This window comes from Penicillium cataractarum, assembly GCF_028827025.1.
Source record: "Penicillium cataractarum strain IBT 29864 chromosome Unknown utg000005l, whole genome shotgun sequence".
Lineage (NCBI taxonomy): Eukaryota > Fungi > Ascomycota > Eurotiomycetes > Eurotiales > Aspergillaceae > Penicillium > Penicillium cataractarum.
The window spans coordinates 211,271-232,071 of record NW_026622741.1 but is presented as its reverse complement, the minus strand read 5'-3'; the positions used below and the strand labels follow the sequence as shown (position 1 = coordinate 232,071).

Sequence of the window (20,801 nt, the reverse complement as noted above, 5' to 3'; positions counted from 1 at the left end):
ATTGAATTTATGTATGAAATATTATCCAAAGATTGTATTAAATAAAAAAAAATAAAAATACAAGAAGAAATCGGCGAGCAGGGGGGTTTAGCCTGCTCGCCACTCTCCCCGCCTAGGAATGTGCCTGGTCATCCGTGGAGTGATGCTCGACATCGGATACCTGTACTGCATATTTCCCCTCAATTTTCCTTCACGGGGCACACCCATTGGTCACCACCGGATTGGTTACCAACTAGGTCATATGAGGGGGGAGAGTACCTGGATCACCGGGAAGTTGATGATAACCCTGGTTGACGCCAGTACCCTTTCTGAAGATCTCGGCGAAAATAATCTCCCCACCAACAGAAACTCTGGTTTGATATTAATCTCTGTTCGAGATCCAGTCTTCTTCGATTGCCAAGGAGTGCTCCGAATCCCGTCATGGCATTTGACAATGTGATTTTCTAGGGGAACACATTTTCATTTCGATTCAGGGCTGCTGTTGGTTGCGCTTCCACATCAATATTTCCTGGCCTGTCCGGCAACCTAAATGTTTCCATCCACGAACTGCCTTTCTTAAGTGAAAAAACATATTATCAATCAAAAAACCTCAAAGCTATTGTACACATTACGGCCCCAGCCCAACTCCTCGATGGCAACATCTCAGTGCTTCGAGAATTCACTGTCCCGTTCAAGCCAGGTCCCAAAGTCTTTCAAGTCCGGATTGATTTTCTTCAACTCAGGAATGTCTGCCTTGTAGCCACTATCATGGAACCATTTGAACATGTAGCCCATATCCTTCATCGACGCCATGAAGATGGAGCATAGAAATCGATAAGTCGATGGAATAGGTTGACCCGTCTTTTGCTGGAAAATGTGGGCAAACTGATCGAATGTCAACTCATCACCCGCCAGGGAAAGGCCCTTGTTTTGGTAGTTCTCTGGGTGCGTAAAAGCCTCGGCTCCAAAGAATCCGATATCGTCAGTGGCCACCATCTGCAAGGGTTTACCCTTCAGTGCCATCTTGAAGCAGGTTGCAAACACTTTGCCGAATAATCCCGGGACAAGATTCTCATAGAAAGCAGTGGGTCGGAGGATAAACCACTTCATGTCGGTGTTCTTGCTCTTTTCCACTAGATGGTGTTCGATGTTGTGCTTGTTGATGAAATGCGGCACCTTGGTTGGAGTGGCGTAAGAGGCATCGCCCCCTCGATCAACAGAGCTGTAGACAAAGAATTGAACTTTCTGCTTCAGCGACTCATCAACGAGCGCTTTTCCTTGCGCCTCCTCAAGTGCACCGTTTCCGATTGCAACCTAGTTCAAGATAGCGAATGAGTGAAGTGACTTCGATTAAAGATGCGGTACACGTACCTGAACACTGTAAACTCCCCAGATAGAGGACTGCGTTGCCTTGCGTGCATTCTGGAAAAGAGCCGCCGGGTCGTCCAAGTTTCCCTCTACCAATTTGATGTTCGATGACAATTTCGTCAATTTCTGGGCAGATGAAGACTGAGCATTGCGCGTGACGGCAAGAATCTCCAAAGGTGATTTTCTCGCAACGAGGCTTCTGATGAGTGAGCCTCCTTGTTTGCCAGTGGCGCCGGTAATTAGAACAGCTGGCATCGTGAATAGGTTTTTGCGGTCGAGGTAATGGTGCGAACGGTGAGATCGAGGTATATGTGGCTGCTGAAAGGGGGATGCTTATATATGACGGAGAGAACCCGCAGTGGCGATGTGGTAGGGGGAGTTTGTTGGATGGAAACTGCTATACGCCAATCCTTGGAGAATGCAACCTTATTTCTGGGTCGTTCTGTCATCACCTCCTTCGGGCCTTGTTTCACTCCCGAGCTTAATAAGATTGATCATTAAGCTCCCGCCTTGTGGGGCCAAATCGGCGCAATTTTAGTTTGATTGGACCGAGTCGGGCTGAAGCCGAATGCCGAGTATTGCTAATGGTATTTCCCCAAGTGAAGGTCAGAGACCCATGATCGACCCTTATTCACGCATCTCCCCGGATTGTTAATAATACACCTGCCTATCAAATTTTTCACAAGTGAATTTAATATCCTTAAGCACATACAGTAGCACGGAATAAAGTATCTTCCGTTCATGGATCCGACCCCAAAGTCTTTGGTTTTGTTTCAGCGCTTTAACTTTTAACTTTCGGTAAGTAGAAACGCCTTCTTAGCCGTATCCTAGATTATCTTTTTATATCGCTTACCGCGTACATATTCTCTGCCTGTCTATCCTCGAGACATAAAGAGGTGAATGTGAGCGCGCAAGTGTTGTCAGGGTTTCAATCTTTCCATGTGTACATATATAATATCCTTATTGTGGTATTACAATTACGCTACTAAACGGTATGTAGAGCTAGGGATATCCTGCTACAAACAACCCGTTTGTGATGGCGATCTCATGAGCAGAGAGAGCGTATTCATATGTGGGGCGGTAGCTTGTAAGGGGCCAAGGGCGTATTTATGTGGCTAAACCCACTAACTACTAGGGCCGCTTATCTACGGAGCAATGAACGGCAACGACAGTGCCGGGCGGAAATCGTGCTGACGCGATGATTTTCCATTCACCGGTAGATTTGTACGGTAGCCTCGTAGACCCGGAGTTCTTCCGGTTCCTGACTCAACTAGATCCTGCCAACTTATTAATTAGAACCATGTCCCCGCTATGAAAATTGCACATCTTCGGTTTTCCGTCGTCTCAATTGCTTTCTGCTGCTCGTCAAACTTGCATTTTACTTCATATTCTTGGACAATATGACGACGGATACTGTTTATACTATCCCCCAAGGGTCTAAGATCCTGGTTACTGGAAGTAATGGCTTCATCGGGTCTCATGTCGTCGATCAGCTATTGAAGTGGGGCTACTTGGTCCGCGGGACGGTTCGTGAGCCCAAGCCATGGCTGATCGACTTCTTTGACCAAAAATACGGCAGAGGGAAGTTTGAAACGTTCATCCTTCCGGATGTGACTAGCGAGATTGACTGCGAGAGAGCAGTCGAAGGGACTTCCGGAGTTATTCATATGGTGCGTAGCATTCTTATGGAGAGCTTCGATAACGATGAATTGACCTAAACCGTCATAGGCGGCTGACGTATCGATGAATCCTGATCCGAGCGTGGTGATCACGAATACCATCAAGGCAACGCTCAACATTTTGAAAGCCGCTTCAAAGTGGCCAACGGTTAAGCAGGTGGTACTCACCTCATCGTCAACTGCAGCTTATACGCCGAATGCTAATGGAGAGAGAACAACGATCACCAAAGGTGCGCGAATCGTAGAACGTCTTTTTCACTCATCGTTCTGACGAATCTCCAGACACATGGAATGACGCTGCTGTTGAAGCAGCTTGGGATGAGAATGCTCCGCCTCACTCTAAGGGGTACTTTGTATACGTAGCGTCCAAAACGGAGACCGAGAGGGCGGCGTTCAAATGGGCTGAGGAGAATATGCCTTCCTTCACGCTGAACACAGTCTTGCCAGCAATCACTGTAAGTTGTTCCCCCTTTACTATGATAAATAAGAACGTACTGACACGATTCCCAGTTTGGCAAGATCCTTGCTCCAAGCGTTGGGGGCTCAACTCAGTCATTTGTTGGAAACTTGCTCAAAGGCGATGGATCCGCAATGGCCTTCCTGGCACCACGTAAGTGCCACAAGACCCAGTATATTCGAGAGAGGCGTTAACATTTATCTACAGAGTGGTTTGTTAATGTTGTAGATGTTGCAAGATTGCACGTTGCTGCTCTTCTTTCCCCATCCGTCAAGTCGGAGAGAATCTTTGCATTTGCTGCCCCTCAGAACTGGACAGAAATTATCAGGATTCTACGAAAGCTGCGTCCTGACAATTTGTCAATTCCCGAAGAGCCTGAAGCCGAGGGTCAAGACTTGAGGATTGTCGTGCCTTCCAAGCGGGCCGAGGAGATTCTCAAGAGCTTTTTTGATCGACCAGGATGGGTCAGTCTAGAGGAGAGCATTGCCGAGGGAATTTCTGACCTGTAAGACGCTCGGTACGCTTAGGAAACGCGATGTATACCGTGGGAATGAGCCCTGACCGGCCGCATGGGAGCTCGCCCAGTCAAATATTCTGTAAAAATGGTACCATAGTAGGCACAAAAAAGCATAAAGACACTCTCAACTAGACTTGTGAATCTACCATTTGACTAGCCATCTTAGTTAGATCTTTGCATGTAGGGAAAATCCAAGAATCCAACAAAATCATTTGACCAGGGGACTTGGTCAAGAAGGGACATTCCGGGACATAGAACCAATTTCCTGAAGACTGAGCAATGCACTGGATCTAACATGCTCAACAGAGACAAGATCGCTGATTCGGCTTGACGGTTTTACGGAGATCTGGTGTCGAATTTCTAAAAGATAATCTCTGGACCTACAATGAGGGTCAAACTATATCCCCATTTGACTTAATCCAAACTGATGTCCTGTACACAGAGGATATTATCATTATGGCACCACAAGGTCTGTCGCTCCACCACAAACAGATCCTGGTAACAACGGGTTATTCGAAACTTTTCTCTCCAACATCCTATTGCTCCCCAGATTCAGCGGCCTTTGTTTTCTTCATGTTTTTCCATTCCACGCCCAGAGCGCCAATGACGCTCAAGCATCCTAGGATAAGAGCGAGTTGGAAAACCTTGAGAAGGGCGTTGTTATACGCCACAAGAACCTCAGGCAAAACGGACTCACTGACAAGAGCTCGAATACTTGTTGCTCCACCATCTACCACATCAGAGGGAAAAAAGTCGGGAATTTTCAGGGCCTCGAGGTTACCAATCAGCTCCTTGGTGAAAATGTTCTGCGCAACTGATACGAACAACGAGCCACCAAGCATCTGGAGGAACATGACAATTGCCGTTCCGATGGACACCTTTGGTAAAGGGAGCACAGCCTGAGCAGCAACACCACCCTGCTGGAATCCGAGGCCTACTCCCAAGCCGTAAATGAAGAGATATCCAACCCATTTCGCTTGGGAAACATCCACAGTGAATGTGGTGATGAGACCAGCTCCAATCGACATGATAATACTGCTGGCAATAAAGAAGGGTGCGTTGTACCCAAATTTAGTTGTCAATGCACCAGAAATAATGATCCCAGCGACATTTGACAAAATCATCGGAAGAGAGTCGATACCGGAGCGTACGGCAGTCACACCGCGAATGGCTTGGAACTGAAATTGAGTTAGTAAATCGTATTCAAAACGAGGGGTGGAAAATTAAACCTACCCAAATAGGAACGTAATAGATCATAATGAAAAATGATCCGCCGATACAGATGCCGAAAAGGGAGGCAAATGCAATGGTCCGTTGCCGAGCAATATCAGGTGGCACGGTCGCTCTATAGCCCAGGAAAATCTGGAGAGCGACGAACGCAATAAGGGCCACGCCAAAGACCACGAACAAAGCGATGATACGGCCGCTGGACCATTCGTACGTTACCCCACCCCACTGAAGAGCTAGCAGGAGGCAGACAATAGCAGGAACAAAGATAATGGTTCCAATTGGATCCAACTCAAGGAATATATCCATCGGCGTCTTCTGGGTCTTTTCCTTGGGAGGTAACTTGAGCAGCGTGAGAAGGCCAATCGCGGTGATGCCACCAAGAGGAAGGTTGATGTAAAAGCACCATCTCCAAGTAGCATGGTCGGTGAAAGCACCACCCAGCTAAATAAGTGTCAGAACAGCAATCTTCAAGTGTTCCACAGGCCTAAAAACTTACCAATGGTCCGGCAACAGAGGCAATGCCGTACATGCCACCAAGCATGCTGAAGAAGATCGGCCTTTTCTCCACTTCGACCGTATGGGCAAGAGTCACCAGTGCTCCAGTAAACATGCCAGCGCTCCCCAGGCCAGCAACGGCCCGTCCAACAATCAATGTAGTCGAATTAGGTGCAACACCGCAAATCAAGGAACCCAGTTCGAAGAGGAACAAAGCTGACAAATAAACCCATTTGACTTGAAACAGCGTGTAAAACTTCCCGTATAGCAATTGAAAGGCTGCAAACCCATCAGTAAGTGTGTCCCGCTATCGATACAACCGAGCGATACTTACAGCAAGTTGTCAACAGGTATGACGAGGCGTACCACCCAACATCGTTCAACGCATGGAAGTCGTCTGTAATTCGTGGAATGGCGACAGCCATAATCTAACGTGAGAGTGTTAATGCCTTGTCGATAGTGATAGTGAGGCTGTAAACATACAGTGTTGTCTAAAGCGACGCAGAAGACGGCCAACATCAAACTAATCGTGATGAGGATGAGCTTGGGTCCGATTGGGTAGAAAGTGTGAGCCTCTTGGTAGTCCACCATATTTGCCTCTATATGGGCTCGCTTCTCCTTGGGAAGTGACATGACGAGATAGGATTCTCCTCAAGCGAAGATGTGGCCCCCGGAGGCGTTGAAGTGTGGAAGGTGGGAGGGAGTAGAAGGAGGTCAAGAAGATATGAAATACGGAGGAGATAAAGGAGACAATGCAGATGAGTGCGGATAACAGCCCTAGATATATCCAAAGGAGGGGGAGGGGTTTGTGAAAGACTCAGAGGATCTCAACAGTCATATGATGGGTGAGATAGATGAAGAAAAGTAGATGAAGGAAAGTAGAAGAAAGAAAGTCAAATGCGGAAGTTGGATGCCAAAAGAAGGAAAGTGGGAGGAGATTCAAAAGCTTTCTAATCAAGCGGCGTAAGATTCGGGAGGTCCTGGCACACCCTCGGCGGATTATCCCAGAGCTCTGACAATATATACCGGGGCCATCCAAGCAGAAAGTCCTGCGAGAAGAATAGAATCACCCCGACCCGACGGAAAAAAGCCTCAGTTCCGAACAATACATTATTCAGTGCAAGAAATGAGACTCGGAATAACGGCCGAAGTCTTGAATAGATATCAAAGCTCACTGCCATCGGCACTGATATCGAGGCCGACGAGTTCGGCTGAGTAACATGAGCGGACGGCCCAATGGAGCTCCGAATCAAGTTCCATATTTAGTCAATAAATAAGAAATATATTCCGAGGACTGCAATACGAAGAAAAAGGCAGGAAAAGTGTGGCAATCTTCTTAGAGACAGGAAGAAAAAAAATCTAGCGAGGCCAAGAAAGGTCAGACAACGTAAGCAAACGCCGATGCTACTGGAAATATCCGACCGTGATCAGAGAAAATCCATCGCATCAAGCGCAAGAGGGGTTTGAGTCGAATCTCACGGTGGCATAGCTCGCTTCCTTCTCCCCTCTAATTAGACCAATTTCATGATAACTACTGGAATATTCAAGACCGTGTCTCGTTCTCGTGCTCGAGGTATGTAGGTCAAATCCTTTACCATGATATATTGAATTTCGTAAGCCTACTAACGCGACATGGTAAACGAGTTCCATCAATAGATGGCGCCTTTTATGCAGTATGTTTTACCGCTGAGAGTGGGAGCTATTGAAACAATACACGCGAGTATCAAGGAAAAGAATCGGTCTCAAGTAAAGCACTATAGATAATACAATCGGCAACGGACTTGAATCTTCCAAGTGATTATCTGCCGACCGGACTCATTGAATGTGAAATTCCAACTTGATCCTTAGACAATCCGTGATCGTTCCATTTTCAATGCCAATTTGGATCCTGTATACGGTGACCCTAGTAAATACCAGGAATTAAGGTATATCGGACACGAGACTTGATCTCTCGATAAGCATCACCGTACTATCATGGCTCCATTCATCAGCTATCAATAATGTAGAATTTGACCAATTTAACTTACTCTCCGAGTCATGTACGCATCCAAGACAGGAACGCCCCGCGTAGCAAAATCGCGGAAGAAGAAAGTAAAGGTTGTCGCACTCCAAATCAAACCGCCACACGTCAAAGCATATGCAGCTCGCCAGACAGTGTAAGCACCGTAGTTGATATTGGTTGCTAGTGAGAAGAGACCCCCACCGTACGGCTTTCCTTTGTTTTTGGTATCTTGCTTGAAAGCCTTGCGCTGGAACTCGGAAATCGCTTCGACAGAGAGACCGATGGCGTAGGCTGCTAGTCCAGCAGCAATTTGGGGAGATAGGAGTGTGTTGAGTAGGTTTGTTGAATTAAGGCCGGAAAGAACAGGGGATGTCACTGCCCAGAGCGATAGAATGGTGTTGATAGTATTGAAGATAGTGTTGAAGAGGGCAATCGTAAATCCAGAATCAACGTCCATAGCTTGCTCGGAAACTAAGACAATGTGAAGAATTTGTTTGACGCTACTTCCCAGCGATAGGAGGGTAACGAGTCCATAATAAGGCTGAAGCCGAGTGAGCGTCAAAGGGTTGAGGACTAATGAGGAATGAACGGCATGGCCGCCGAGTTTCTCGATGAGCCGGATTCCCCAACCTCGGTACAGCAAATTAATTATATTGCCAGAATACATCTGCAGCGCGAAGTCCGACGAAAATGGACTTTCCTATAAGTGAGGGTTTCTTGACTCGGGAGACGTTGTCGCGTAGTTGGTCGGCTGCCATGATGAGATGCACTATTCGAAAGTAAAAGTGAGATAGATAGATAGCAAAATCGGACCGGGCACCAAGATACAGGTCCGAACGAGGGCAAGCGAAAATTAAGAAAACCACAGCATGAGATGTATTTCGAGGGTAGGTAGTGAATGATTAATCTCGGCGTTCGGCAAGACCAATTTCAACTTCTTAACTGGAACATGGAATATGCTTACATTAATCTTCAATTCTTACAAATTTCGGGCTTATTGGTCCATCGGCCTTAAAATCAACACCGAGACTAACACGCTTACAAAGTGGCGGCCATCGGCCTCCGAGATGAACTAACAAAGCTTAATGTTAATAACCACTCGGACATAACGTCATCAACGTCGACGTTGTTGGAAAGACATTTCATATTTAAAGATTGCCTCTGATGGTCAAAATCAGTTCTTTACAATAGCACAGATTCAAAAACATCATCCAATCTAAGATTCAACCATCTTAACAACACCAATCATGTCCAAGCTTATCACCGTTTTCGGCGCGACCGGTCAACAGGGCGGCTCCGTGATCCGCACTATCCTGAGCGATGAAAGTTTATCGAAGGAGTTCAAGATCCGGGGTATTACTCGTGATACTTCCAAGCTGGAGGCTCAGGCCCTTGTTAAGCAAGGAGTCGAACTTGTCTCGGTAAGATGACAACAATCTCCTTCCCGAATAATACTACGATCAATCAAGCAACGTTACTAACAATGCGTCCAGGCTGACATGACCTCCAAAGACTCCCTGGTAAACGCCATCCAAGGAAGTCACTCCGTCTTCCTGGTCACGACTCCAGCATGGGGCGTAGCCGGATCCACCGCCGAACTAGACCATGGCAGAAACGTCGCCGACGTGGCTAAGCAGACAGGCGTGCAGCATCTCATTTTCTCTTCTTTGCTCGATGTCACCAAGGAAACAAGTGGCCGATTGAAGAACGTTCACCATTTCGATCAGAAGGCTCACGTTGAGGAGTATATCCGGTCGACCGGTGTTCCTGCGACGTTTGTGTTGCCGGGGTATTTTATGAATAATTATACGCTATATGGGATGTTGAGGAAGGGGGAGGACGGGGTTTATAACTTGGCTTATCCTGTTGGTGAGGATGCGAAGTTTCCGCTTGTTGATATTGTGGATGACATGGGTATGTGCAATCCTATTAACAAGACATATTTTCTGGGAGCTGCGAGCGCTAACAGGATAATCTTATTAGGTAAATACGTCGCAGCTGCACTGAAGAATCGATCCGAGGTCCTTGGTGCCCAAATCCTCGCTGCGGCGGATTACTACACTCCCACTCGTATCCTTGCCGAGTTTGAGGAGGTTACCGGGAAGAAGACTCGGTTTGTGCGAGTGGACTCTGAGACTTATAAGGGGTTTATTCCCGGGCCCATGGGTGAGGAGATGTTGGAGAATCATCTGTTCATCGAGAGTCCTGGGTACTATGCTGGTCGGAGTTTGAAGGACAGTCATGAGCTGCTTGACAAGGCTGGGTACAGACCTACTGCCTGGAAGGAGTTCTTGGAGCAGAACAAGGCTTCGTTCTAGAGCTGTGAAAGGTTGAAGTGTCTAGTAGTAGTCATTGTGTTTGTAATAAAAGAACTTGAAATTGTCACAGGCAGTGATTACGAGCTCGATACAGGGGCTGGAGAGTCGAGTATTATGACCCAAGGATAAAGAGAAGCGACCATTACAATGTCTACCGAAAAGATTATCCATACAGCAAAAATAACTTCAAAGAATTTGCAGTAAAGATGACCTGGTATTGTAACATGGTATGACAAGTAAACAAAATCACAAGCAACCGCTAAAAGCTACCTAAATACCAAAAAATGGGGGTATAAATCTCTCTCCTCAAACTCAGCGCATAGCACAAATAGGCAAGAGGCAAGAAAGAGAAAGACAAAAGCCCACTGAAAGAAGACAAGTGACATGAACACGTAGACGTAGAACAGAATGGGTAAATCGGGTAGTAAATATAGAACGCGTAAAGGAGGAGAAATCAATGTCAAAATCAAAATCATATAATGGGAAATATGAAAGAGAACATGAAAAAAGGTAAATAAGGGAAGAAGGATATACATCAACGCTGGCAAATGGCTTGCATCCATCATCAAGGCAACGCAAAGCAAAGCATCAATCACATGAATCGAACTTGTCATCGCAGGTCATCAGAATCGTACAATCATATCACCGTAACGGAGGCGGCGAGTGTCAGTCCCACGTGGTGGTGTTCATGTCCATCGTTTCGGTTGTTGTGGACATAGTCCACTGGAGTCTGATCCGGTCCAGTCCAGTTCCGCCTATCAGCCGTCAAACTCCCCGTCCATCCAGATCCCCATCGAGATCCAAATCAAGATCAGATCCAAGGATAGACGAGGAATTGGTCAGCCAAGATGGTGCAGTCCGTTCGGTCGGATTCAGCCCAGTTCGGTCCACTTCAAACACATTCAACAGACAATCCTCCCACCACGCACCCAACACCCCCACCCCCAAGCAAGAGATAACAATTGCAAACGCAAACAAAATAAAACCAGAGAATCCACCCAGTCCGATCAGACAGGTCGGCGAGTCTCGAGCTCTCGCTTTTCATGCTTTCGCTTTTACCCGCGAGGGAAGCGATAGCATCAACCCGAACGCTTTGCTCGAACCACTTTTTGTAGACCCGTCCCGTAAAACAATCATGAGTACCAAAGGAAAAAACAAGAACAAGATGGGGGGGGGGAAAGAAGGAGAAAAATAAAAACAACATAATCATAAGTGCCAATCCCAGTCCAAATCCGAAAATCCAAAATCCAAATCCAACTTTTGACGTAAACCTGACCGAGCGCTGCGAAGCGACGAGGAGAGACCAGGAGAATATAATTTCATCATGAAACGAGAAGCCACAGACGTAAAGACAAGAGCATGGAAGTTGCTCGCTATAGCTCACACGATTTTACCTCGCATACCGACGGTTACCGCCATAACTCGATTGACTCGAGCGGCGGCTCGCACGTTCGGAACGAAGATCATCACGCGGGCGTCGCGGCGCCTCCTCCAACTCTCGCCGGGCAGATCGACCCGTCTGATCGGAATACGAAGAGCCGCTCGCATGATACTGCTTGGGCAGGCGGTCGCCGGCAATAGACAATTGCACGCGGCCTGTATCACCGGCTCGGATGCTAATGTTCTTGCCAGCGACGGACTCTTCAGTGAAACCGATGGTTAATCCGTTTACCATGAGGTTCATATTCTTGCTCTCACCGTTGCCGCTACCGCTACCACGGCTGCTGTTCGACCGGCTCTTTTGACTACCGTTTTCACTGGGGGCACCGACGGCGCTCTTGGTGAGGAGCGCTTCGGCGGAGGCGGGCATGGTATTCGTTCGGCCGGACTTTTGCGCTTGGTAGCGTTCGATTTCACGTTCGCGGTCTTCCAGGCCGCCTGCCGTGCCGGTGCTGTCGACGTCGTCTTCGTCGTCGTCGTCTTCGTCAGAGTAATACTCTATTGGACGGCGACGGCGGGAGCTCTCGACGGCGACCTGAGCGCCCCGGCGGGGGTCATGGTAGGAATTTGACCGCTTGCTCTCGTGGAGACTTCGGGTACGGTCGAGCTGCCTGGTTTCGCGGGATACGCGTCGACTGAAATCGGGCAACGCAGCAGCCATGTCACTCATATCCATCGAGGCCCGAGACTGCCGGCGCGGTGCTGAAACGGCTTGGGTGGTATGGGCCTTCCGTGATAGTTCGGGTCGTTCGGGTCGTTCGGGTCGTTCGGGTCGTTCAGATCGTTCAGATCGTTTCGTTTGGTGGACCTGGGCCTTGTGCTTCTGAGGCACTGGCAAAGGAGGTGGAGGCATCTTGTAGTAGTCCTCGTCACGAGGGGGCTTTGGGGCACGGCCGCGAGGTGCCTCGTGCGGAACATCACGATGGTATTCACGAGGGACATCTCTCTCACGATGATACTCGCGAGGAGTTTCCCTCTCCCGGCGGTACTCACGAGGCATCTCTCGAGGAGGTTCTTCGGGTGCCCATTGGTCGTATGGCTCCGGCTCGTCCATCCAGTCTGGGAAGACGCTGTGGTCCATGGGGGGTTGACCACCATAAATGGAAGATGAGCGACGTGCTCGGGGTTGTTGAGAGCGTTCCCGAGTTCGAGAGTGAGATCGTTCCCGCGGATAGTCCGAGGGAGGACCATACTCAGAGCCGCCATAGAAGGAACCACTGTAGGGAGATGAGGCATACTGACTCACATAGGCCGACGATGCTGGTGGAGGGCCATGATCATAATACTGTGGTTGTTGTTGATGATACATGGGTGGCGGTGGTGGAGCCATCATTCCACCATGCATACTCATGGGACGTTCCTGGTGATACATCGGGGCACGGTAGGAGTTTGAGCGAGTAGGTCGACTTGCAGGACGATGGTATTCCTCAACAGCCCATGGATACCGAGCCGTGTGCGGCGAGGACGGCGGGTAGTCGGCACCCGGCGGCCGGCCAAAGTGGTAAGGTGGGTAGTCCATCGGGGGACGTTCGACGGGGGTGGAAGGTTGTTGGTGATAGGGCCGGGAGCCCTCGTAGTAAACTTCGGGTGGGTTGTAGTGTCGAATGTGGGCAGAGTCACGACGACGAGGCTTAGACGACGACCGTTGCACGTGAGCGAGCTGGTGGGGATGAGTACCCATCTGCTTCTCAACGTGCTCTGGCCGGACGCGTTCTCGTTCCTTGTCTTTGTGTTCTCTGCGGCGGGAGTTTTTTCTGGCTAGATCGGTGCGTTGCTTGGGCAGGTCCAGCTTAATAGGGACTGGGGGACTTCTCCCGCCCGATGGGCCAGATTGGGTGCTGTTGGCAGTGGCGGCGGTACGACTAGAATACCCTGAGTCACTGGCGCCGTCGATCAGCGGCTCCGCTGGGAATCTTTGATCCAACCTGGAGGAGATTTTGACAGCCGTGTTGGCCGTAGTATTGGCAGAGTGCCGACTATCGGGTACGATGCCATGTGCATCCTCGTCGAAGTCTTCGACGTAGGCCGGCTGAGGAGCCCTGCCCGCAGGCATGGCTTGCTGCACGAACGGACGGCGAGGGAACTGGGCGCGGTGCAAAATTGTTAGTCAAGTTGGGGAGGGGAAAATGATGATGACACCAGACACCAGTGCCTGGGTCCCGATTTGGGAGACGGTGCGGGTGTTTGGCTTACCCACCGGGCAGCAAAAAGGCTGGAGGGGAAAGGTGGAGGAGGGACTTTGGGACGACTTACAGCAAGAAGCCCTCAACCAGACAGGTTTCTCGATGCACCAGGGATGACTCAGTAAGGAGAGATGGGTACGTTTGGGCAGGTATTTTTGTTGGGTGTTCCTGGCCCGGTCCACTTGGTATAATTCTTGTATAATTCCCAGGGTCGATGGTTCGTAAGCCGGATATGCGACGACAACCTTAGATCGCGCCGTAGATTTCGGTTTCAAGTCTTGCCTCGTATAGAATCCTTATCGCAACCCCTTCTGACCTCTCTCTCAAGGCACTTGTCCCGACGTTGTGTGTCCCTCACTTCCCTCGTTCGCTCGATCTCTCTCGCTCACTCTCTCTCTTGTCGCCCAACCCAGTTTCAGACAGTCGCAACCACGGAAAACGGACCTGCCGATCGCAAGGGCGATGGCAGGCAGCTGGGCGTAATCCTGATCTGTCAGCGAGCGGAGCGTGCGAGGTGGTATCTTCCAGATCGCAATGTCTCCATCTGAAAAGGGTGGGAAATTGGGCGGATGTGAGAACGGTCGGGCGGCGGAGCGTCGGGCGTGGGTCCGGGTCTCTAACGAGGAGGGGGGAAGAGGAAAAAAAAGAGTAGTGGGAGAGCGATGAGTGGTGGGAAAGGAAGATGCAGCTGCAGGCCTAGAAGAGTTGGGCCCTTTGGGCCTTTGTGCCTGTTATAGAATCTGTCGACGTGCCTGACTGGTACCCGGCGAGTGGGGGGTGGAGGTAAAAGAGAAGGAGAAGGCGGACTTTGGGTTGTAGTTTGGGGGTGGAGCAGATGGGCACCGATTAGAAAAAAAAAGTTCGGAGGGGGGGAAGTAAACACGTTGATAAGCGATCAACAACCCAAGTCTGACGAGGGAAAAAAAATAGAAGAGAAGGAAAAAAAAACAGGCCACCGAAGAATACAGAGAAAAATAGGATAGAGTCACCCAAAAAGCAAAAAACAAAATAGAAAAAGAGAATGTTGCACGAAAAGAGGCTCGCGGGACAGTCGGTACCCAACAGAAGAAAAAAAAAAAGAAGAGAAGGAAGTGGGGGGGGGGGACGGGCGTCATCATAAACAATACGGAGTACAGTCTGTATAGTATATACAGTATAGTTCTATACTCAGGGAGGCCACGGAATCTACGGAGTTATTTACACAGAGGTAAAAAGTATATTTCTTGTTCAGAGATAATTAATCAGAATTATTCTAGAGACAACGACAGTCGTGGAACACTTTAAACTCGGGACCCGCTGGAGGGGGGATCCCTGGTTCGACTTGCTCGGATCCCTGGGTGGAGGAGGCCATTTGTTTACTCGCGAACTATACAAGAGATACCAGAAATATACTTGACATCTACTCCCGTTGCTAATGGACTCTCCTAGTGTCCAAAGAAAAGACTTGGTATTCCTCGGGATGCATGCACCGATGTATTGTATACATGGACTATTAATCCCTAGCCAGATCCATCCATCCAATACCAGAACAGATCTTCTCCGTATCTCCCATAGCTATACCAGATTACTGTATCTTAAGATTTCTCGTCAATTCACTCTCTCGGCCTCCTCGTTCCGAATCTTTCCTGCTCCTGCTTCTGCTCTGCTCCGGTCGGCCTAACGCCCAATCCTGAGCGTTGCGGCCCAATCATCGCCTCCACCATGAAGAGGGAACAACCCTGCACGGGAAATGAGCATCGGCGATACCACGGGAAAATCATGGGAAGCCAGAAAGGAGGGATAGAGAAAAATAGAGAAAGTAACAAGTTCTCGATTAGTCGTATTATTTGGTATACCTCCATCGGCTGGTGTTAGCCGATAACCATTTTTTTTTTGCTTTGCCAACCCCGGAGACAATGTCAATTGTACCTAGTACAGCGGGAAGAAGAGTCGGTGGAGATGACATGCATCTACTCCGTAGAAGTATTCTATTTTACTCATGATTTCCACTTCTCTGAAGAGTTTTCTTATTCTATTCTCGCCACTGATGGCGTGAGTGGAGCGTGTGAACCACGCTAGATCCAGAATGAGAGGGTCAGGACTGTTAAACATGCCTGTCCGACGTGCTGCACGACGACCGTCCTGCGCGCCCTCGTGGCGGCTCTTCTATGGCGCTGCCATTTTCTCCGCAGGTGACTCATGACGGACACTTCTGAGAAGATGGCTGCCTTTGGTTTACAGGGCTATACAGTCATGGCTCATCTGTTCGTGGCTCATCGCTCACGGCTCATCCCTTGGCGGGGTAGGCAAAGTGTTTGGATACAATTCCCTGTCCATGTCTCCCCCACCCGGTTATTCAAGAATACCCGGTTTAACGGAGGCTCATCCTTGACTCCCTACTGTCTTGTCCACGTAGTTACCAACTTGTCAGTCTCTGTGCTTGGCTTTGGAGTAGTTTCCCCCCGTTTCCTGCTTGATCAGACCCGACTAGATCGGTATGACATGCAGCACGGACGGTTTATCATTTCCTCAACGGTCGCTCTGGTCACCTCCTTGCGTCCTGATCTTTAGACGAGGTCCTCGAGGGCTTTGAGGGAATGGTAGACCCCCCGCACGTGTAGAATACCACAATTGCAACGACGATAAGGATACAATTGGATAGTGGGGGATGGAGGGGGATGGATGGTCAATGCTCTGTTTTTTGTAGCCCTTTCAACCCGGGAGAAGGGTTGAAGGGGGGTGAGAAGATTGATTCTTACCCCGGTGACGAGAAACTGAAACAGTGAAGAGAAAAGTTAGATTGGGGGAGCATGACAGGGTATTGGACCAGAGGGGATGGAGGCTGGCTGGATGGGGAGATGAGAGGCGAACAGTGTGCGGCTCTGGTGGTTTCCCCTCCAACTCCAGTCTGTCGATAAAGTACGCCCCCGCGATGTACAAGGGAGTACATTGGAGGTACATGATAACGTAGAAACTGGAGTAATGTCTTGGAGTTGATCAGAGTTTCGCTTATAGATAATCAACCTAATTAGCAACGATAGACTAATAAACACTGCCTAGATAGCCAACCGGCAACTTTACACTTCATATCCATACTTTTATGTTGTTTTTCTACGTTTACAGCCATGCTATAGGCATCACCATAAATCCCAGGCAACTCCCTTGTCTCCTGCCAGTCACGATCTCAAGAAGATCTGACGATCAGGACACATCTCAACCAACCCACATCCTAGAACAATCCCAAGTCACAGGAACAGCCTATCGTGTCTCGCTGCTTTCTCCAGATAATACAATCACTCAAAAGCCGCATGGCTCATCTAATAAGCTTCACAAGCATGTCATGCCATCCATGCTGCCATGGATAGTTACCTACTGGAGAATTGATTACCAATCCCTTCATGCAGTCCTGTACCTCGATATTCACATCCCATCCCGTCCTATCCATATCTCCATACACTCTATCAACACTGACCCCATTACCCCTCCCGTCCCCTAAGCGTAGCCTTTATCATGGATAATCGCCATTCCCTTCTATCGGAAAATAGGTATCGTCCAAGACCTCATGGACCCCCTTGCTTCCCCTTCTCTGCAAGGTGTCATCAGTGACTTCCCCAGAGAACCAAGACACTCACCGCTCTTTTCTATCGTGCGTGCGATGGCGTCTTGGATGAGGAGAAAGAGGAGAAGTGGTTGGATATTGGATTGGAGGTCTGATGCCGTCTTGTTCTATTATCGGATTCCGAGGGAAGTCTTGATGTGTGGAGATTGGCAGACGATCGTATAGAATGACTCGCATTTGCGGGCGGGATTGGATCGTCTATGGTGATCGCTCGTGCTTGTGATCGTGAGTGGCGCTGGTTTTGGGACTCGGGTGTTGGATACTTATGGATTTGGTTCTGACAACAGCATGTATACTCTTGTTTATTTTATGGGGAGGACTTGGAGTGTGCCGGTGGCGTGGTTTCGTGTTGTACAGACAAATTGATACTGCTGTAGATGGGGTTACGCTAGAATTAAACTAATGGCTGGTGTACTACAGTGCCCTCTCTAGGATGTGGCAGAAGTAGTCGGAGGATTTTGAAGAAAGGACTAGCCCAGCCAAGTTAGATGCATGGTAGCATGTCTGGTTGGATGTAGTGGGGAAAGCTCGGTGCTATTCTTTCAGCAGGGAAAGTATCCAATGCAAGATTACTATACCACGTTGGTCTGATAAACGAGTCTCTCTATAGAAAGGTGACGATAAAAATTAAATATTCACATAATCTATACAATATTCGCACATATTTCATTCTGCTCAAGATCCCCTTGATTGGATAAATCATGTCCGGCGCAGGTGCAGCGCAATCCATCCGAACAACCGATAAACCGCAATGATACCAATGAGAATACCCACCCATTTGCCGGTCCTGCCAGTGGCATACCCATACTGCTGAAGTACCGCCGTGCCGCGGATCTGGCATTGATCCGCTAGATCCGAGGTGTACATACAGTGGCAGCCCTCTCCGCAGGAGTAGTTTCGTTGGGAGAATTCGTTCACCATCATTCCTTGGAAGACGTATGACTAGAGGTATATCAGGTTAGTGCTATTTCTGACCCCAAGGAGGTGGGGTTTCCTTACCTGATAATCAATGTAGTGGAACACATATTTCCAGAAGGGATTCAGAATCTTCGGTGTAACGAGGAATCCACCCACGCTCATCCATAATCCATTCGCGAACGCGACTAGTGCGAGTGAGATGACAAAGTTGGGGAATATCGATGTGACGAATACCACGAGACTTTCTGCGGCGACGAGGTCGAGGAATATCCACATAACCCAGATCATAAAGGCGGATCCATCGGGGCGGAAGTTGGAGAGCCAGTATGAGACAATTGAGAAGAGCATGGAGATGAGGACTGTAGGGTCAAGGTGTTAGCGATGAAAGCCATGCTAGCGGTGGGTATTGATAGGTGCAACCGAGACGTACAGAGGAATGGGAGACCAATGAGGAAATTGGCAACGATAAAAGGTGTCGCTCCATAGAGGCCATTCGCGCGCTCCTTTGCAAAGTTTGCCCGGTCTTCGAGGTAAGCTGGCATGTAGGCAACAGCCATGAAGGACATGAAAGCTGATCCGAAGAACTGGGTTGGTGCTTGTTAGTATTGGCTTTTTCGTATTCTCTGGAAGGGCGTGCTCACGATGGCATTGACAAAAGGTTGGATATAATCCTGAGCTGGGTGCAGGCGAAGCCATACTGTGCCCATCATAATTGCAAGACCTGACTGGAATTAGCTCGTGTTGACAAGAAAGTGGCACTGTGATACCCACCGAGATACATCACAATTCTGATTCCGTAAGCAACGACATCGCGGTAACTCTTAATAAACGAGCGATGCAGCAGCGCAGCCGTGATAGTGACCGGTCCCGGACGAGCCATATCCTCGGCGGACAACACCCCCGCTGCTTTTTCTGACTCACGAGCACGCTCGGAAACTTGTCTCACGACGGCATTGGACTCCTCAGATGCTGCCCAGACATTCTGAATCTGTTGAACTCGTTCTTGCGCATTCCCCTTTGCGCCGCCAAAGTCTGAGCTGACAATATCAAGCAGGAACTCGGCCGGGTTGGTGTGCGAAGGAACCGGGTGGCCGACCTTTCCGAAGTAGCTGACGATATTGCTAGTTGGGCCGAAATAACATGTCTTTCCACCGGATAGCAGGAGAAGCTTATCGAATAGCTGGAAGGTGGTTGTGGAGGGTTGATGGATACTCGCGATGATGATGATCTACGCAACGCATGTTGTTAGCATTCTGACTGACAAGCCGCGGGATCCCTAGATTAACTCACATTGTTGGCCCGTGCTAGCTCCTTCGCGTACGACATGACCTCGTAACTGGCAGTCGAGTCCAGACCGCTTGTCGGCTCATCCAGGAACAGGATTTTGGGACAGGTGATGAGTTGGCTGGCTACACTGACACGTCGTTTCTGGCCACCACTAATACCCTTGCGAATAGGGGTTCCGACCAGGGTATTTGCCTGGTTCTGGATACCAAAGGCCTCCAAAAGTGTCCGTATACGATCCATGCGCTGGCGTTTGGTAACCGAGCTATATCACATGTGATGATGAGTACAAACTGATAAACCAAGGACATTGGAGAATAAGCATCGAATAAGGCAGGGCATACCTAGGAAGCGAGAGGTCTGCTGCAAACTTCAATGTTTCACGAACTGTCAATGATCCAATAAGAGCATCTTCCTGCTCGACATAGGATGTCATGCGACCGAATGATCCAACATCGACCTTGGCGCCATTGACATAGCTGTCACCCAGCACTTTGGCACCAGATGCAGCTGGCCGTCGAGCAAGCACATTGAGCAGGGTTGTCTTTCCACAGCCAGAGGGTCCCATTAAGGCCACGAGCTCCCCTGTCGAGATCGAGATATAGATTAGCATTATCCCAGTCAGATTGTCAAGCCAAGCCAAAGACTCAAGCTTGTCCGCGATCCACACAAACATACCCTGCTGAACATCACCACTGATATCATTGATCAAATCCCTGGCCTCTTTCGTCTGGCGATCCTTCACAGTCACGGTAAGACCAGTCCAAGAAAAGTTCTTGACGGAATGATTCATCAGAAACCGACTATCGCCATCCCACTCGACATCCAAGGTTGGGGTCGACATTTCATTGTCGAGACTGCCATCAAAGGCAGAAGCAGGTTCACCCATGTTGGCAACTCGTCACGATCGCAACCGTCGTCAAATCCTTCAGACCACGATATACCAGGCGAATTGGCTTTTTTAAGAATCAACCTCGACCCATTCCTGGGGCCCCACCCGAGTTAAATACATTTCGCACATGACGGCCCGTTCTGCAGGGCTAGGGGGTCATCGGCGATTGACTGGCTGCGCAGGCCCCAGTTAGCCCGGCGAGGAGCTAGAGTGTGATGAGAGGACCATGGGATTGTCTTTAGCGGGCATGCGGACAATTGCGGGCGCTCAGCTAGACGGGTTGTGGTCCCCGAAATGGGGCCAAGAAGCAGCTGGATAACTGGAAAAGGTTAGAGTCGCGCCACAAACGCCGCTAGTGGTCGCCCTAACGGGGTTCTTACATAAGATTCTTTGGTCCCCGTGAACGCCGTTTGGAAAACTGGGGATTCGGCGACGATGTCC

The 20,801-nt window shown here is 49.2% G+C and overlaps 7 protein-coding genes across 7 annotated transcripts; 2 read left to right on the top strand and 5 right to left on the bottom strand.

Moving 5' to 3' along the window:
• Positions 1-642: 642 nt before the first annotated feature.
• On the bottom strand, positions 643-1,602 carry N7496_005854 (uncharacterized protein; the record flags this gene model as incomplete). Its single annotated transcript, XM_056698783.1, has 2 exons — positions 643-1,293; positions 1,351-1,602. The coding sequence occupies 2 exons, from the start codon at positions 1,600-1,602 to the stop codon at positions 643-645; spliced, it is 903 nt and encodes a 300-aa protein (XP_056554196.1).
• A 1,145-nt stretch (positions 1,603-2,747) lies between these two features.
• N7496_005853 (NAD(P)-binding protein) lies at positions 2,748-3,992 on the top strand (the record flags this gene model as incomplete). The annotated part of the gene is made up of 5 exons (XM_056698782.1): positions 2,748-3,017; positions 3,076-3,256; positions 3,309-3,481; positions 3,537-3,636; positions 3,691-3,992. The coding sequence occupies 5 exons, from the start codon at positions 2,748-2,750 to the stop codon at positions 3,990-3,992; spliced, it is 1,026 nt and encodes a 341-aa protein (XP_056554195.1).
• A 544-nt stretch (positions 3,993-4,536) lies between these two features.
• Positions 4,537-6,358, bottom strand: N7496_005852 (MDR family MFS transporter; the record flags this gene model as incomplete). Its single annotated transcript, XM_056698781.1, has 5 exons — positions 4,537-5,178; positions 5,234-5,671; positions 5,727-6,004; positions 6,060-6,153; positions 6,209-6,358. The coding sequence occupies 5 exons, from the start codon at positions 6,356-6,358 to the stop codon at positions 4,537-4,539; spliced, it is 1,602 nt and encodes a 533-aa protein (XP_056554194.1).
• A 1,385-nt stretch (positions 6,359-7,743) lies between these two features.
• On the bottom strand, positions 7,744-8,394 carry N7496_005851 (uncharacterized protein; the record flags this gene model as incomplete). The annotated part of the gene is made up of 1 exon (XM_056698780.1): positions 7,744-8,394. The coding sequence occupies one exon, from the start codon at positions 8,392-8,394 to the stop codon at positions 7,744-7,746; it is 651 nt and encodes a 216-aa protein (XP_056554193.1).
• A 580-nt stretch (positions 8,395-8,974) lies between these two features.
• N7496_005850 (NmrA/HSCARG family protein) lies at positions 8,975-10,045 on the top strand (the record flags this gene model as incomplete). Its single annotated transcript, XM_056698779.1, has 3 exons — positions 8,975-9,148; positions 9,221-9,641; positions 9,711-10,045. 3 exons carry the CDS (start codon positions 8,975-8,977, stop codon positions 10,043-10,045), a joined length of 930 nt encoding a protein of 309 aa, XP_056554192.1.
• A 1,390-nt stretch (positions 10,046-11,435) lies between these two features.
• N7496_005849 (uncharacterized protein) lies at positions 11,436-13,538 on the bottom strand (the record flags this gene model as incomplete). Its single annotated transcript, XM_056698778.1, has 1 exon — positions 11,436-13,538. The coding sequence occupies one exon, from the start codon at positions 13,536-13,538 to the stop codon at positions 11,436-11,438; it is 2,103 nt and encodes a 700-aa protein (XP_056554191.1).
• Positions 13,539-17,965: 4,427 nt separating this feature from the next.
• N7496_005848 (putative ABC transporter) lies at positions 17,966-20,357 on the bottom strand (the record flags this gene model as incomplete). The annotated part of the gene is made up of 7 exons (XM_056698777.1): positions 17,966-18,208; positions 18,266-18,543; positions 18,615-18,768; positions 18,826-18,905; positions 18,956-19,412; positions 19,475-19,733; positions 19,813-20,357. The coding sequence occupies 7 exons, from the start codon at positions 20,355-20,357 to the stop codon at positions 17,966-17,968; spliced, it is 2,016 nt and encodes a 671-aa protein (XP_056554190.1).
• Between the last annotated feature and the right edge of the window lie 444 nt (positions 20,358-20,801).